Here is a 15,079-nt window from a genome sequence, read left to right on the forward strand (position 1 = left end):
CCAAATCCAAAAAAATTATTACCAAGACTGATGTCAAGGAGCTTACTACCTGTTTTCTTCTAGGAATTTATGGTTTCTGGTCTTACATTCAAGTATTTAACCCATTTTTAGTTCATTTTTGTGTTTGGTGTAAGAGGTCATTCTTTTGCATATGGCTATACAGTTTTCCCAACAGTATCAAAGATACTGTAATTTCCCTAAGTATACAGAGTGTCCCAAAAATATGTATACACAGTTTAACAGCTGATAGCTCAATGTTGAAAATTAAATGTATTTTAATAAACACTGTCTTTATAATTATTCAAAGTGTGTATATACATTTTTGGGAATAACCTATATTCTTGGTTTCTTTGTTGTAAGTTAATAGACCAATAATTTGTGGGTTTATTTCTGGATTCTCTATTCTGTTCCATTAATCTATGTGCCTGTAAATCATACTGTTTTGATTATTATAGCTTTGTAATAAAGTTTGAAGTGTATGCCTCCAGCTTTGTTCTTTCTCAAGATTGCTTTGGCTGTTTGGTATCATTTGTGGGTTCATACAAATTTTAGGATTGCTTGTTGAATTTCTGTGGAAAATGCCATTGACATTTTGACAGGGGTTGGCATTGAATCTGTAAATTGCTTTTTGTAGATGGGCATCTTAATAATATTGATTCTTCCAGTCTGTGAGAATGGAATATCTTTCCATTTATTTGTGTTTTATTCAATTTCTTTCATCAGTGTCTTAAGGTTTTCAGTGTGCAGTTCCTTCGCCTCCTTGGTTAAATTTATTCTTGAGTATTTTATTGTTGATGTAATTATAAATGGGATTGTTTTCTTCATTTCTCTTTCTGATTGTTTATTATTGGTGTACTAGAGGCCCGGTGCTTGAAATTCGTTTCTCTCTCTCAAAATCACTTTTAAAAAGTGGGAGGTGAGGAGTAGATAACGGGCTAAAGAATGAAGATGACATTTCAAATGTAAGACTATATATAAAACTAGCACCTCCATTCCCTTATCTGTGTGTGTGTGTGTACATGTATACATGTGTGCGTGCGCACCAATGGAATCACATTGGCCAGGGCCCAATTTTTTTTTTTTTTAATTTTTTTTTTAGTTGTGGGGGGAGGGATCAGGAAGGGAGAGAGAGAGAAAGAGAAATATTGATTTGTTGTTCCACTTACTTATGCATTCATTGTTTGATTCTTTTATGTGCCCTAACTGGGGATTGAACCCAAAATCTTTGCATATAGGAATGACACTTTAACCAACTGAGCTACCTGGCTAAGGCCCATTCCCTTAGAATTACTTTTTTTTTTTTTCTTTTTGTAGTGTAAACAGAGCTAGGTTTTGTTGTTGCTATTTAATGGTGAAGACCTCTCTTGGGGTGGGGAGGTGAACAGGTGGGCCAGGTGAGCAATTGGGAAGGTGGGAGGGCAGGAAGGCATGTCTATACCTTTGCTGCTCACAACCTGTCCTGACTGGTTCCTTCTGCCTCCTGCTCAACCAGGAGAGCCAGATGGGCCAGGTTACCCTAGCAGGTGAAGGTGTAGTGCTGGCAGTGGCCCACCAGAGGGCAGCACATCCCAGAGGTCTAGGCAGCTGCCGGCCTTAGCAGTAGATGTGGGATGGATGAGGCACCTGTCTCCAGGCCCTCCTCCCCTAGGGCCTCTGGCAGCTTGCCTCTGAAGGTCCTCATTTAGCCCACTGTGGGTAGAAGTATTTACTGGTTCCCGCCAAGAGGTGGAAGTTCTAGGTCCAGAGGCTCCTCCCAGGAGCTTTGAGCAGCAGTAAGGTATGTAGGCAAAAGTGAGGGCAAGCCCTCAGGAAGCAGAGGGCAGAATCTGGGATTTTGTGCTCTGCTTTCCCTTAAAACGGATGAGTGGGTAATAGACGAAAGAGAACCTTGGTAGCTGTTTACTTTTACTAATAGAAAAAAATACTACTTTTCTTCTTTTCAAATCAGAGATGCAACGATAAAAACTAAAAATGCGCCATAACCTTCCCACCAAGACGACCTCTGTTGATAATGAAAAATGATAGTAAAATAAGACTTGTTTAAGGTTTGAAATTTGAACTACAGAGTGGCATAAAATGAGACGAAAATGCTTCCTTCCCCTCCATCTTTAGCTTCTCTCCAAAGGAAACAACTCTTATGGTTCTCATGATTGCTTTGAGGGGGAAAAAGAAAACAGAAGCTGTGCACATGCCAGAGTATCTCGAACTATTTATATTTCATTTGTTTGATTGTTTATTTTAAACCCCGAAGTGATCATATTATATAACAGTTCTAAGGCTTTTTTCCACACACCTTATCTTAAAGATCTTCCTAGTCAACACTTATAGATTCCCATCTATCTTTTTAAATGGCTCTTTGTTGATGGAGATTTTGGTTGGTTCTAGTTGGGGGCTAATATAAATAGTGGTGCAGTGGGCATCCTTGTATGTTTATGTTAGCATACTTCTACAAGTCCAATTCCTAGGAGTGGCTCAAAGGGAAAGTGTATTTTAAATTTTGATGGCAAAATTTCCCTCCAGAAAGGTTGCCCCAGTTCCCATACCCATCGAGGTGTGTGAGATGCCTGTTTCCAGGTGGCTGCAGAGACCCTGCCCCTGCCTGGAGCCCTCGGCATCCCAAGTGATGAGATTGGGGCTGTGCAGGACGTAAGCCCAGCCTCTCTGCGCCAGGAGGTCTGGGCTTCCTCCCGGCCTTCGCCTCCTCCACCGCAATCTCCTCGGTGGCCGTGAGCTACTGACTCAGTGTGGGAGCCAGCAGCCTCTCTTATAGGGCTTTCCCTTATCGCTTTAGCAAGGTTCTCTTGTTTGCTGTGGGTGAGAAAGAATGAATGAGCATGTTTTCTGACTCTTCCAGGTGAAGAAAGCATACAGGCAGAAGGCCCTCTCCTGCCATCCAGACAAAAATCCGGATAATCCCCGAGCAGGTGAGACTCTCCTGGGTGTGGTGGCCGCCTGTGCTCCCCGGGGGGTGCTGGGAATGCTGTGCACACAGCCCGCTGCTCGTGTTGGTGGCGGGTCCATTGCAGATGTACTCATCTTCCTGCTGGTCTGTCATTGCCAGGGCCAGCCTGACAGGTGAACCGGGCTGAGGCAGGGAGGTGGGAATTGAGAAAAGAAAGACAGGAAAGCGGGGTTGGGAGGACTACAGGTAGCCACTGACCAACTGTAGCAAGTTCATTAACTGCGCAATGCCTTTTATACACAAACACTTGAAAAGGAAGTCAAGAGGAATGTACTCTTTGTTCCTCTTAATCTCTAAGGGAGAGACAGAGCAGAAGGACACATTCTTGGTACAGTAAATCTAAGCAAATAGTTACAGACTTCTTGGCAAGCATGAAAGGTTGCTCTCATTCTACTGATAGTCGCCATCCAAACAAGTCTGGGAAAGCTGTGTGGGTTGGGGCCAGCCTTGCTAGGCCCTCGAATGCAAGGACCTTGTCAGCTTACACCCTGTCTCCAACATGTCATCCGATGTCAGCTTTTCTGCCAGCCTGTGGCTTCTTTGAGGTGCTTTTCTGAGGGAGTACAGCATCACCAAGTCTAATTAATTTTTCTCCTCTCTGCTTTTTGATCTTTGTGTTTAGCTGAACTCTTCCACCAGCTTTCTCAGGCCTTGGAGGTGCTGACTGACGCTGCAGCCAGGGTAAGACACCTCCTGTGTCTGAGTTGTCTTCCTGGTTAGAGACCACCGTGGTACTTCAGTACCATGCCATGAGCACGGTCCCAGCTGTCCCAGCCTAGCGGCCTCCCAGGGCTCAGCGGGGGCGGGGGCAGGGGGACAGGAAGGTGGCGGGGCCCTCTGCTTGTTCCCTTGCTGACTGCTCCTCGGCGTTGCTTTCTCCTGCCAGGCCGCGTACGACAAGGTCAGGAAAGCCAAGAAGCAGGCGGCAGAGAGGACCCAGAAGCTCGATGAGCGAAGGAAGAGAGTGAAGCTTGGTAAGGGAGATGGGGGCGCCGGGTGGCCTGTGTTTCCCCGGGCCGTTCTCATGCCACAGCCTCGCCTTCCTTCCTGGAGCTCATTCAGTTCCAGCAACTCAGCCTCTTGGCCCAGCTCGGGGAGGAACCCTGTCCACGGGTGGACCCTAAAGGACACCCAGAATAACAGCAATGACTAGACTCACTATTAGCCAGGCACTGTGGCAAATGTCTTACTGTCTCTTAATTGTCACCGTGCTCAAAGGAGGTGGATATTACCGTGTTTCCCCAAAAATAAAACATCCTCCGAAAATAAGACCTACTTACAGATTTCCTTCTGAGTGAAATATAAGGCATCCCCTTGAAAATAAGGCCCCCCCAGGCTCTGTCTCAGAATGAAAATTAATTTACCTGACTGGTAAACTGGTTGCTAGGGCCGCCCCGACTGGCGTCTAGCAACCAGTGACGTTATGTGGAGTCCTGACGTCACTGCTGTGTGGAGGCGGAGCGGAGGGTGGGAGTGAGCGGTGAGCACCGGGCGGGAGAGGAGATGCGTGTAGAAGAACAGGAGGATTAGAGCGGACAGGACACGCCGAAGGTGGTGAGTGCTGGTCTGTCTCTGGAGACAATATCCTGTTTCCCGAAAGCAAGACAGTGTCTTATGTTAATTTTTGCTCCCAAAGATGCGCTAGGTCATATTTTCAGGGGATGTCTTATTTTTCCATGAAGAAGAATATGGTACACATTTATTGTTAAATGAAAATAAAGGAAATGTATTACCTATATACGGTAGGATAGTACGGTAGTTGTCAACACAAACCAGACAAACTATGAATCCTACAGTATCAAGAATTTACTCCTTTATTCAGTGACAATCATGTCATCATCTTCTGGAACATCATCATAACAATCCAATTCCTGAATTTCTTGGTGAATTTCTTGTGACTCCATTTCTTTCAGAATCAGTGGACCAAATCTCTCATGTTTAGCCTAGGGGAGCCTTATTTTCGGGGGATGCCTTATATTTCACTCAGAAGGAAACCTGTAAGTAGGTCTTATTTTCAGAGGATGTCTTATTTTCGGGGAAACACAGTACCTGATGCTCGCGGCCGTCCTCATGATGACTAAAGGTTCTTAGTCAGTGGCAGACCCTGCTCCAGCACAGATCCAGGACCCAGCAAGCCCAGTGACAGTCCCCAGGCAGGCCCCAGGGAGTAAATGTCTGATAAAGGGGTAGGGGGGATGTCTGGTGAAGATGTTCAGTGGCACAGGGGTGGGGGGAGGGGGATCACTTAAAATGACACAGGAGGATCAGAGGGGGCAATCAAAATGACACAGGAGGATCAAAAGGGGTTACTAAAATGGTAATCCCCCCTCTGATTCTCCTGTGCCATTTTGATTTCCTTCTCTGATCCCCCTGTGTCATTTTAAGTGATCCCCCTCCCCCTACCTTGGTACCCCAATTCCTTTTTTTTACCCCTAGAAATGAGCGCAAAAAGAAAAAGCTACTCCGTGGAGTATAAGAAAGGAATCGTGGAAGACTCTTGGGGCCAAAATCTTACTGCTTTCTGCAAAGAGAAGATGTTGAGTATCCGATTGGTCCGAAAATGGCGAGCAGAGTATGGTAACCTCATTGAACAAGTGGACAAGGGAAATGCTAAAAAGTGCAAGTGTGGATCAGGTCGGCAACCATTATTTTCTGAGCTGGAAGACCTGATCTGTGAATGGGTTGTTGACAGGAGAGCAAAGGCTTTGGTTGTGAATAGGGCTCAGATTCAAGAATTTGCCCTTGCAATGGCACCACAGTTTGACATAGCCCCTGAAGACTTCAAAGCATCACAACACTGGCTGGATAATTTCCTTCAGCGAAGTGAACTGTCTTTAAGAAGATCTACAACATTGTTTAGGTTGGAAGATACTCAAGTTATTAAGCGAGCACTTGCATTCAAGTCCTTTATTGATGATGCTGACTTCTCTAAATACAGTCTTTCCAACATGATTGCTATGGATGAAACTGCAGTGTTTATGGGCCAATCATCTCAAACAACAATTGAACAGCGGGGTGCCTCCTTAGTGTACATTCCCTCCACTGCTTACGAAAGTGCACGTGTTTCCTGTATTTTGGCAATTCGTCTGGATGGCACTAAAATCCCACCTTTAATCATTTCTAAGGGCAAGAAGGAAAAGATTGAATGTGTTTTGGGCGTTTTTATTCTTGAAACTGAAAAAGCCTGGGCCACACAAGCAGTTATAAGGAAGTGGGTCGATTTAATGCTGCCGCTTGTTATGCGAGGGAGCGAAAGAGGTCTGCTAGTCTGGGATGCAGCCAGCACTCACCGCGCTAAAGACATGAAGACATTTCTTCACGAAAGAAAAATAGATCAGATAATGATCCCCGCAGGAATGACAACCTATCTTCACACTCTTGATATTGCAATAAACAAGCCATTCAAAGACAATTTGCGCATGGAAATTAATGACTACATTGAAAATAGAATGGAGAGAAATCAGCATGGAAACTTTGTTGAACCTAAACTGCAAGAAGTTGTGACTTGGGTGAAGAATTCATGGGAGAAAATCACTGACAGTTCCATTGCAAATGCACTGCGAGCAGGTTACCTTGACAAGAAGTACTCATTTAAAGACAGTGCTATTGCTAAACATGAGAGATTTGGTCCATTGATTCTGAAAGAAATGGAGTCACAAGAAATTCACCAAGAAATTCAGGAATTGGATTGTTATGATGATGTTCCAGAAGATGATGACATTATTGTCATTGAATAAAGGAGTAAATTCTTGATACTGTAGGATTCATAGTTTGTCTGGTTTGTGTTGACAACTACCATACTACCATACCATATACAGGTAATAAATTTCCTTTATTTTTATTTAACAATAAATGTGTACCGTATTCTTCTTCATGGAAAAATAAGACATCCCCTGAAAATAAGACCTAGCGCATCTTTGGGAGCAAAAATTAATATAAGACACTGTCTTATTTTTGGGGAAACAGGGTATTAAACCCATTTTTTATAGACAAAGAAGCTAAGGCAGCACAAAGATGGGAACTCGCTGGAGCTATGCTTTTAACCTGCAGTCCATGTAGATCCGTTCTTGTTCACCATGCCATCCGGGCCCTTTTACTCGTCCCAGCCTCCTTTCTGCACAGAGCTTTCACTCTGCGAAGTCCCCTCAGAAGGATCCAAAGAGGTCCAGGCATTTTTTTAAAAACGGCTTTATTAAGGTATATTTTTCATATTATAATATCCACCCATTTCAAGTATACAATTCAATGATTTTTAGTAAATTTACCAAGTGGTGTAATTATGACTGTAAGTCAATTTCATCACCCCTGTAAGATTGGTCCATACATTCTTCACTCGATTTTCCCTCCATCTTCTTGACTATTTGATACCCGTATATTTAATATGTTCATATGCCAGCCCAGGACATCCAACTCTTTATTAAAAACAAACAAAAGTTCTGGAGACCGAAGGCAAGTAAAGTGCACAGAAAAGAAAGCTGAGTCCCGAGCCGGGCGAAGGGCTTGTCCGCAGCTCGCCTGGAACGGCCACACACAGGTTCCCCCTGGAAGGCGGCCAGGGCTCTGACCTGGGTGAGGGCCGCACTCGGAGCCTGCCGCCCCTGTGGGCGCTGCGCGGCCAGGTCGCAGTGAGGCTTGGTAAATGTGAGTTGAGGAGGAAGTGAAGGCAACAGTGACAACCTGAACTCTGATGAGAAATGCATCAAAGCCAAGGCAAGATCACAGTCAGGCTGTGGTGCCAAACCGCAGGAACGGGGGCCAGCAGCTCCTCCCACTGGCATCCCTGACACTTGGCCCTGGCTGGCTAACATAAGCACCTACCCACGCCCTGTTCACTGATCAGACAGCCAGCTCGTCAGTATGAGCTGATTTCACTCTCCCAGACCCCGGCCACTCATCTGGAGCCTGTGCTTCTGTGCTGTGACTTTTTCTTTTTTCTTTTTTTTTTTTTTTACATATTTTATTAATTTTTTTTGTGCCCTCCTTTCTCCCTCCCACACATCCCCTCCCTCCCCAGAGTTTTGTGTCCATTGGTTGTACTTATATGCATGTATACAAGTCCTTTGGTTGATCTATTCTCTCCTCCAGTGACTTTTTCTTGATGGAAATAAACTTGGGAGCACAGGGGCATGGAGGGTGAGGGCAGTCACTGTACAGTTTCATCCTGTGTGAGGCTGGGGAAGCAGCCAGAGCTGGGGAGCTGAGGCCGTGTAGAAACTGCTTAGACCAGCCGTTGGGTCATTCAACCCTTGTGTCTAGACCTGGAGGCCCGGGAGCAGCAGGCGCAGGCCCAGGCCCAAGGCGAGGAGGAGGAGGAGAGACGGAGCACCAGGACACTAGAGCAGGAGGTGAGTGACTGGCATGAGGGCCTCAGGCCATCTGCAGGAGTTGGGGGGAGGTGGACTTAGCTGGTGTGGTGGCTGGGAGGTCATGCCCTCCCCACCTCCTATGTGGGATCTGGGCCATCTGTCCCACCTGCAGGTTGCTGAGCCCTAGCTTACAGGTGGAACCTCCCAGGGGCCTTTCGGGCAGGAGCCCATCTGGAATGGGATCTGCACAGAATTGTCACCTCACCCCCCTGCCCTGCAGATCGAACGCCTGCGAGAAGAGGGTTCCCGGCAGCTGGAAAAGCAGCAGCGGCTGATGCAGGAGCAGATACGCCAGGAGCGGGAGCAGAGGTTGAGAGGTGGGAGTCCATCACCCTCACCTGCCTCCCGCTCTGGGGAGACATCTACCTGCTGCAATCCCAGGGGCATCCCCGTGGACACATGCCACCGTCCTTCTTCCTACCAGTTCTCCGGGCCTGTTTGCTTTCCCTCTGCCCTCGGTCTCTCAGCCTCATATACCTTAGTCCCACGTAGGGCTGGCTCTATTTTGGAGCAGGTAACCAGGAGAAAAGCTCTAGTTTTATATTTTTTAAAATGTATTTTATTGATTTTTTTTACGGAGAGGGATAGAGAGTTAGAAACATCGATGAGAGAGAAACATCGATCAGCTGCCTCCTGTACACCTCCCACTGGGGATATGCCCACAACCAAGGTACATGCCCTTGACCAGAATCGAACCTGGGACCTTTCAGTCCGAAGGCTGACGCTCTATCCACTGAGCCAAACCGGTTTCGGCAAAAGCTCTAGTTTTAGTAGAACTGCGCGGTTGTACCTCGGCGTCCTGCCCCCAGAAGGTGTTCACAGCCCTGCGCTGGCCACGGGCTCACCGTACCCTCCCGCAGGCGGCCGGCACCCCCTGGGGTGGCAGCTTCAGGGGCTCCTGGGCAGGGGCAGCTGTTGCCCGTGGTCAGAGTGACCTTTCCTAGGTCCTCTGGACCCGGGCTGCATCTCCTTCGAGAGAACGTCTCTCTCCTCATACTCTACTTTCTAATTTCCCAAATTTTCCAGGAAAGGCAGAAAACCCTGAAGGCAGAGGAACTCCCAAGCTAAAGGTGAGCCCTGTGCGGATCCGTGGGTCACCTCACACTACCTTCTCTCAGCGAGAACAGATACTTTCTGTGGCTCAAGGGCTTCTGGTGGGGACACTGGATCTCGGGGAGCCGGCACCTCTCCACAGCTTCCACCTTCCCCTGCCCGGGGAGGTCAGCCCCGGAGAGCTCGCCATGGAGGCTGCTCCTAGCCCTGACCGCTGCAGGCACTCTCCCCGGAGGCCCTCGAAGAGAGCATCCCACAGGCCGGGGAATGGCTGCAGTGGGCAGCCACCCTGCTCGTCCGTTTTCAAGGCGGACACATTTTGGAGGGTTCTCCCTAGATTGCTAGTGGCGGATGTCTATTCAGACTGTAAAGCTCAGGTGTGGGGTCTGGCGTCGTTCAGGCGAAAGCTGGTATTCACTGGTGATGCCCGCTGCTGTCTTTCCAGCTAAAATGGAAGTGCAGAGAGGACGGGTCAAAAGGCGGCTACTCCAGAGATGTCCTCCTGCGGCTTTTTCAAAAGGTCTGCCCTGCTGACTTCCCCCTTTCCCCATCATCTCAGTCCACACCCCAGGATCTCAGCCTAAACCTCCCTCACCGCCCTCCCTGCCTCTTTCTCTGTCACAGACCTCAGCCAGCTTAGCTTCTTCCAGGTCACGGCCCTCCTCTCCCCTCCAGCCTGGCTCACCTTCCCTGCCCGTCACCCTTAGAAGCAGAGGGCTTGGCTGAGTGTGTGGGAGAGAGGAGGTGGGCATCTGGCACAAAAGCCTTGCCTCCTTCACCATCTCCAGTCATTGAGGCAGCTTTGCCACTCTGCCAGTCCAAGTCCCAGCCCTTTGTCCGACTCTCCTTTCTCCCCTGTATTCCGGGGGAAATCCTTTCCTTCCTCTCTCTGGGACCCTGGGAACAAGAAGCGGTCCCAGCGGGACGCCCTGGGCCTCCGGCCGCCGGGCTGACGGCCTTCCTTGTCCCCGCAGTACGGAGAGGTGCTCAACCTTGTGCTTTCCAGTAAGAAGGCGGGCACCGCTGTGGTGGAGTTTGCGACCATCAAGGCTGCGGTGAGTGCTGCCTGAGGCTTTGGGGAGCCACTGCCGTTCCAGGGAGGGACTCAGTTCTGGGGGTACCCTGTGGTTAGGTGTCCACATTCCCAGGAAATCTCTGGGGCAGCTCAGAGCCAAGCCCTCTCAGCCCCACGCCCACCAGGTGCTTGACTCCTGCCTCCGGAATCCCGGAGGAGGACAGGCATAGCAGGGAAGGGATGGGCGGGAGGATGCTCTGGGATGAAGGAGAGCGTGGACCAACAGCATTGCCTGCTGCTGGCTCCACCCTCCACTCTGCCGGGGAGCTGGCGGCCTTCCCCCTTCTCCAGCTACTCCACTCGGCACACCATCTGGGAAGGTTGCTCAGTTTTGCTGGAGGATGAGTTTGCTGGTTCTGGTACTTTCTGTGGGGGTAGACTAGAGAGAGCCACTCCATAGCTGACTTTCGGAGTGTTAGGGCTAACTGGAAGCTGTGTCTGGCAGGAGCTGGCTGTCCAGAATGAAGTGGGCCTGGTGGATAATCCTCTGAAGATTTCCTGGTTGGAGGGACGGCCCCAGGGCAGGGACGGCCCCAGCCACCCAGGACTGGCACCGGTGAGGAGGGTTTGGGAACCTGTTCCTGTCTGGGCTCTTCTCAGGGCTCTTCGCTCGCAAATGCAGCTCCTCCTGACGGAGTGATTGGCAGGCCCGCCAGCCAGAGCTGGGGCTGGTTTCCTGCTGACCCCTTTCCTTTCTGGGTGGCAGCGACCCCCCCTACACAGATTCTTAGACCTCGTTTTCCCTCCACATCCTGGCTCCTGCTGAAACCATCCTCCCCCAGAGGGGTTTCCCTGGCCCGCAGGCTGCCTGGTTTTGATGTGAAGCATTTGGCTCTTAGACAGCCCGGCGCTGTAAGGAAGGGGGAGAGGACGAGGGCAGCTGCTTCCACTTGTGTCCCCACTCATTCTCCCGGTGTGTCCGCAGCTGCCCCAGGCAGGACCTGCTGTAAGGTGCTGTCTGCTCCTCAGAAATAACACTAGCGTCCCTGTCCACACTGGGCGCTCGCTGCCTGGCCGACTCATGAGGAGGCAGGCTTCAGCTGGTGTGTTCCCCACACTGGCTGCTGGTCCTCACAGCTCCATGGAGGCGCGCGCGCGCGCACACACACACACACACACGTGTGCACACCTCCCCCCCACACACACACACCCCTGCCCTTGCTTTGGTGGGACGGAGAGCTTTTAGGCCAAGAGCTCTTCCCTCTCTGCAATGGCCTGTGGTCTGTGGGAGCCTCAGACTGATGTCATAGTCCCTCTGAGGGGAGCATGCCCCTCGGTGGGTCAGCAAGGCCTTTGGCTGTCACCCCACCCCTGCCTTCCTACTTGGCCCCCCTTGGCCGTGAGAACCGAAGCTCTGGGAGGTGTCCCAGACCGTGGACGGAGGAGGACAAGGAACTGTCCAACTGAAGACCCTTCTGCTGGGAGCTCCTTCCCTCCCCGTTAAGTCCCAGCATCTCACAGCCCCAGATGACACTGCACAGGCTGCCATAGAGAACTTTATTTACTGCCTCCGGGGAGCGGCCTCTGGGCACACCCACAGGAGGAGGGGAGACGGGCCACAGGTTTGGGTGGAAGCAGTGTGTGCCGAAGCCGCCTTCTCTCTCCACACCTGGAGCTCAGAACCCGTGGCCCAGCCTTCCTGAGCTCTAGTTTCAAGTCTCTGGCCACGCCGCAGTGGGGGCAATAGCACAGCATCGGCCTTACCAGCGGCCTTAGCCCCGGGCGGCAGGCCCATCGGTGAGGGTCCAGGCAGAGCTCCCCATCCTGGAGGAGGATGGAGACTAGCCGTGCCTCTTCATGATAGCGGCCATGAGTTCCGTGTCCATCCCTGGTCTGGCCCTCCTGTGTTCTCGTTGGGGGAAGGATGAAGCAAAATCTGCCACTGTTGTTGCTGCATTTCCCAAGGGCTCCATCAGCAACAGTTCCCACGCAGCCCTTCTCACGCTGTCTGTGCCTTCAGCTGGCAGCCCCTGGATCTGTTCCTCGGGCCCCAGGGACTGCTGCAGGCAGCTGTGTTGGCAGCTGGAGTCTCTCATGCCCCCTCTCCTGCTAATGATGTGTGTGTCTCCATGCCTCCCTCTTCCTCCTCTGCCAGCCCCGCCCTTCCTGTGCAGGCCCTGTGCTCCCCTCCCCCATGCACTGCTCCTCAAGGCCGCAGTCAGGCTCTGCGGTCCTGTTAACGACCCAGAGGACCTTCCCCAGTGATGCTAATGAAGTTCGCCCTGCACTGTGCAGTGTGGTAGCCGCTGGTCATGTGGCGATTGAGCATTTGAAATGCAGCTAGTGCAGCTGAGGGACTAAATTTTTAATTTTACTTAGTTTCAATTATTTAAATGTTAGCAGCCACATGTAGCTAGTGGCTACTATTAATACACTGGGCAGAGTCAAGCCTGTCTCATCCTCTCCCCTCGGGTCTTCCCACTTTGCCCTTGGGTCTGATTCGGACCACTTTTGCCTTGACCTGACCTGTAACCTCTCGCTGTGGAGAGTAGCTTCAGAGGGTAGACTGTCCAGTCTGTGTGTCCTCCACTCTCTGACCCGCCCCTTGTGCCACCCACCCCTCTGCCGCCTCTGCCCAGCCCCTGGAGTTGCCGTGTGGCCTCTTTCCCAGCCTCGCTGCTGCCTTCAGGGCTCCTGACAGCAAGTGCCCCTTCACATTTCCAGCTTGCCTCCACTCCCGTCCCTCCACTCCGGGGGCCGGGGGACTGTTGAGGACCCGGAGGGCAGGCAGAGTCCTGGATTCCCAGCCGCACCTTTTTCTCAACCCACAACTCTACCTTCCTTTCCTGGGTCCCAGGCTTTCCTCTCCTCCAGTTACACACTCTGCACACCTCACCCCCGTCAGAAGCCGGGCTCCCTGGGAAACTGCTCCCTCAGCATCTGCAGAACCTCCTCGAGCAGAGAGACCCCCAGGTCCACTTTGAAGGAGAAGAAGGGGTCAGTGGGGTCCGGAGCAGGCGTCTGCTGGCAGGGGGGCGTGTCCGCCAGGTCCTCCTCGGAGCACTCGTGCAGGGCGTCCGCCAGGGAGAGCGCCGAGGGCAGGGTGGCCGAGTAGGCCGCGGCGTAGGCGGGGGAGGGCTCCAGGATGTTGGGGCAGCTGGAGCTCTCTCGGTAGAGGCGAGGGGGCTTGGGCGGGGCCAGGAGGGTGGTCCGGGGCTGCTCGTCCCCCCACAGCGGCAGGCGCCGGCCATCCGGCCTCCCTCGGAGCTCCCGGACGACCTCTCTGTTGCTGTACTCCTCGTGGTCCCCGCCGGCCGCACTGGCCTGGCTCAGCACGCTGCCCTGCCGCCGCAGCGCCCGAGGCCGCAGGCTCAGCCGCTTGAAGAAGGCGGCGTTGCGGAAGGAGCCTTTCCGCCAGGTCTCCATGGGGCAGTAGGTGGTAGGAGCGGCCTCTGTCCCAGCTCACCCTTTCCCAGCCAGCACCCCTCAGGGGTCCAGGTCAGCAGTGGCCAGGGGCCACCTGTCTCTGCCAGAGCCGTGCGTGGCGAATGGGAGGCAGCACGTGGGCTCCCAGCACAGGCCTCCAGCTTTCTGCCCCGCGCAGACCTCAGGCCGCACCGGGTGAGACGATGACCCGGAAGAGGCTAGCTTAGGCCGCGAGCTGCGGGCTCCGGGAGTCTCCCGGAGGCACAGGAGTGGCCCCGTTGCTCGGTTACTTCGGTTACTCGATAGGGCAGTGGAAAAACCCCGAGGGGAGGAAGCAGCACTTACTGGAGCCGGAGTGAGGAGCGCCAGGGGTGAGGGGTGAGTCTTCTCAGGTGGTAGGAGCGGCCTCTGCGCCAGCTCCTCAGGCCCAGCTCCCCCTCTCCCGGCCCTGCCTGCCGTGGCTCCGTGGCTCCGTGGCTCCGGCGCGGACGAGTGCCCTGTGCCCTGCTGGCTGTGCCGTGCGTGGAGGTGTGTTGTTGTTCTCAGCTGACTCAGTCAGGTGGAAGCCGGGTTTCGTGCTCCGGTAATTGCAGCATCCGCGTGCAGGAGTTGGGGCAGCCGTGGCCAACACCCCAGGGCCACTGGGGAGCCAAAGATTCCTCTGGGGACTCGTCTGGGGCAGCCCTGCCTTGTCCGTCAGCACACTGTCCCCCCACCACCCTGGGCCGAAGCAGCAGGCGGAGCTCCCCAGGCCCCAGTGTGCCTGGGGCAGAGGCGCCCAGGGAGGTGTGAGTTAGCTGAGTGCAGGCGCGGGGAGCACTCAGATTGTGGAGGAAGAGGAGGCCTGTTGGTAATGGGTGACTCAGCCCGGGGACAGGCCCTCATTAGCAGAGCCCACAGGTATGGGGGAAGGAGGGAGAGGGTGTGTTAACAGGGAGCAGCCCCATGCCAATAAAGGGCTGGCTGCTTCCAGGGCTGGGCTCAGGGCATGCCAGGGTGACTGGGGTTTTCTCAGCAGAGCAGTATTTCCTTGGGGAGGAGAGAACTGCCCTCCCTTTGGCCTGACACCCAATCTAAGCTGCTCCATTTCCTCATCTTCATCCATTTACCAGACGGCCTCCGGGCAGGAGAGAGCAGCTGAGGGGCAGGGTCCTGTGCTACAGTCCTTCCCGCGGCTGCTGTGAGGCCCTCTGGAGGGGCTGGCTCACAGGAGACGGCCCTGGCATGTCAGCAGAGCTCCGACCAAGCTGAGCGAGG

At 52.5% G+C, this 15,079-nt stretch overlaps 2 protein-coding genes across 2 annotated transcripts in view; one reads left to right on the plus strand and one right to left on the minus strand.

The window, feature by feature from the left end:
* DNAJC17 (DnaJ heat shock protein family (Hsp40) member C17) overlaps positions 1–15,079 on the plus strand; it is a 36,564-nt gene that overhangs the window by 20,305 nt on the left and 1,180 nt on the right. The window contains exons 2-10 of the mRNA XM_036445842.2: positions 2,855–2,924; positions 3,585–3,643; positions 3,849–3,936; positions 8,219–8,307; positions 8,549–8,645; positions 9,355–9,398; positions 9,827–9,901; positions 10,356–10,436; positions 10,902–11,012. Of these exons, the coding sequence (XP_036301735.1) occupies positions 2,855–2,924; positions 3,585–3,643; positions 3,849–3,936; positions 8,219–8,307; positions 8,549–8,645; positions 9,355–9,398; positions 9,827–9,901; positions 10,356–10,436; positions 10,902–11,012 (714 nt within the window). The remainder of the gene's footprint in view (positions 1–2,854; positions 2,925–3,584; positions 3,644–3,848; positions 3,937–8,218; positions 8,308–8,548; positions 8,646–9,354; positions 9,399–9,826; positions 9,902–10,355; positions 10,437–10,901; positions 11,013–15,079) is intronic.
* On the minus strand, positions 11,944–14,988 carry CUNH15orf62 (chromosome unknown C15orf62 homolog). Its single transcript, XM_036445863.2, has 2 exons — positions 13,871–14,988; positions 11,944–13,833 (listed from the first exon to the last, which is right to left on the minus strand). Exon 2 carries the CDS (start codon positions 13,820–13,822, stop codon positions 13,298–13,300), a length of 525 nt encoding a protein of 174 aa, XP_036301756.1. The 5' UTR covers positions 13,823–13,833; positions 13,871–14,988; the 3' UTR covers positions 11,944–13,297.

The sequence above is a fragment of the Pipistrellus kuhlii genome, unplaced genomic scaffold, assembly GCF_014108245.1.
Source record: "Pipistrellus kuhlii isolate mPipKuh1 unplaced genomic scaffold, mPipKuh1.p scaffold_m20_p_1, whole genome shotgun sequence".
Taxonomy (NCBI): Eukaryota; Metazoa; Chordata; class Mammalia; order Chiroptera; family Vespertilionidae; genus Pipistrellus; species Pipistrellus kuhlii.

Coding starts and splice junctions, on each gene's coding strand:
- CUNH15orf62 (XM_036445863.2), bottom strand. CDS start 13,822: ATGGAGACCTGGCGGAAAGGCTCCTTCCGCAACGCCGCCTTCTTCAAG.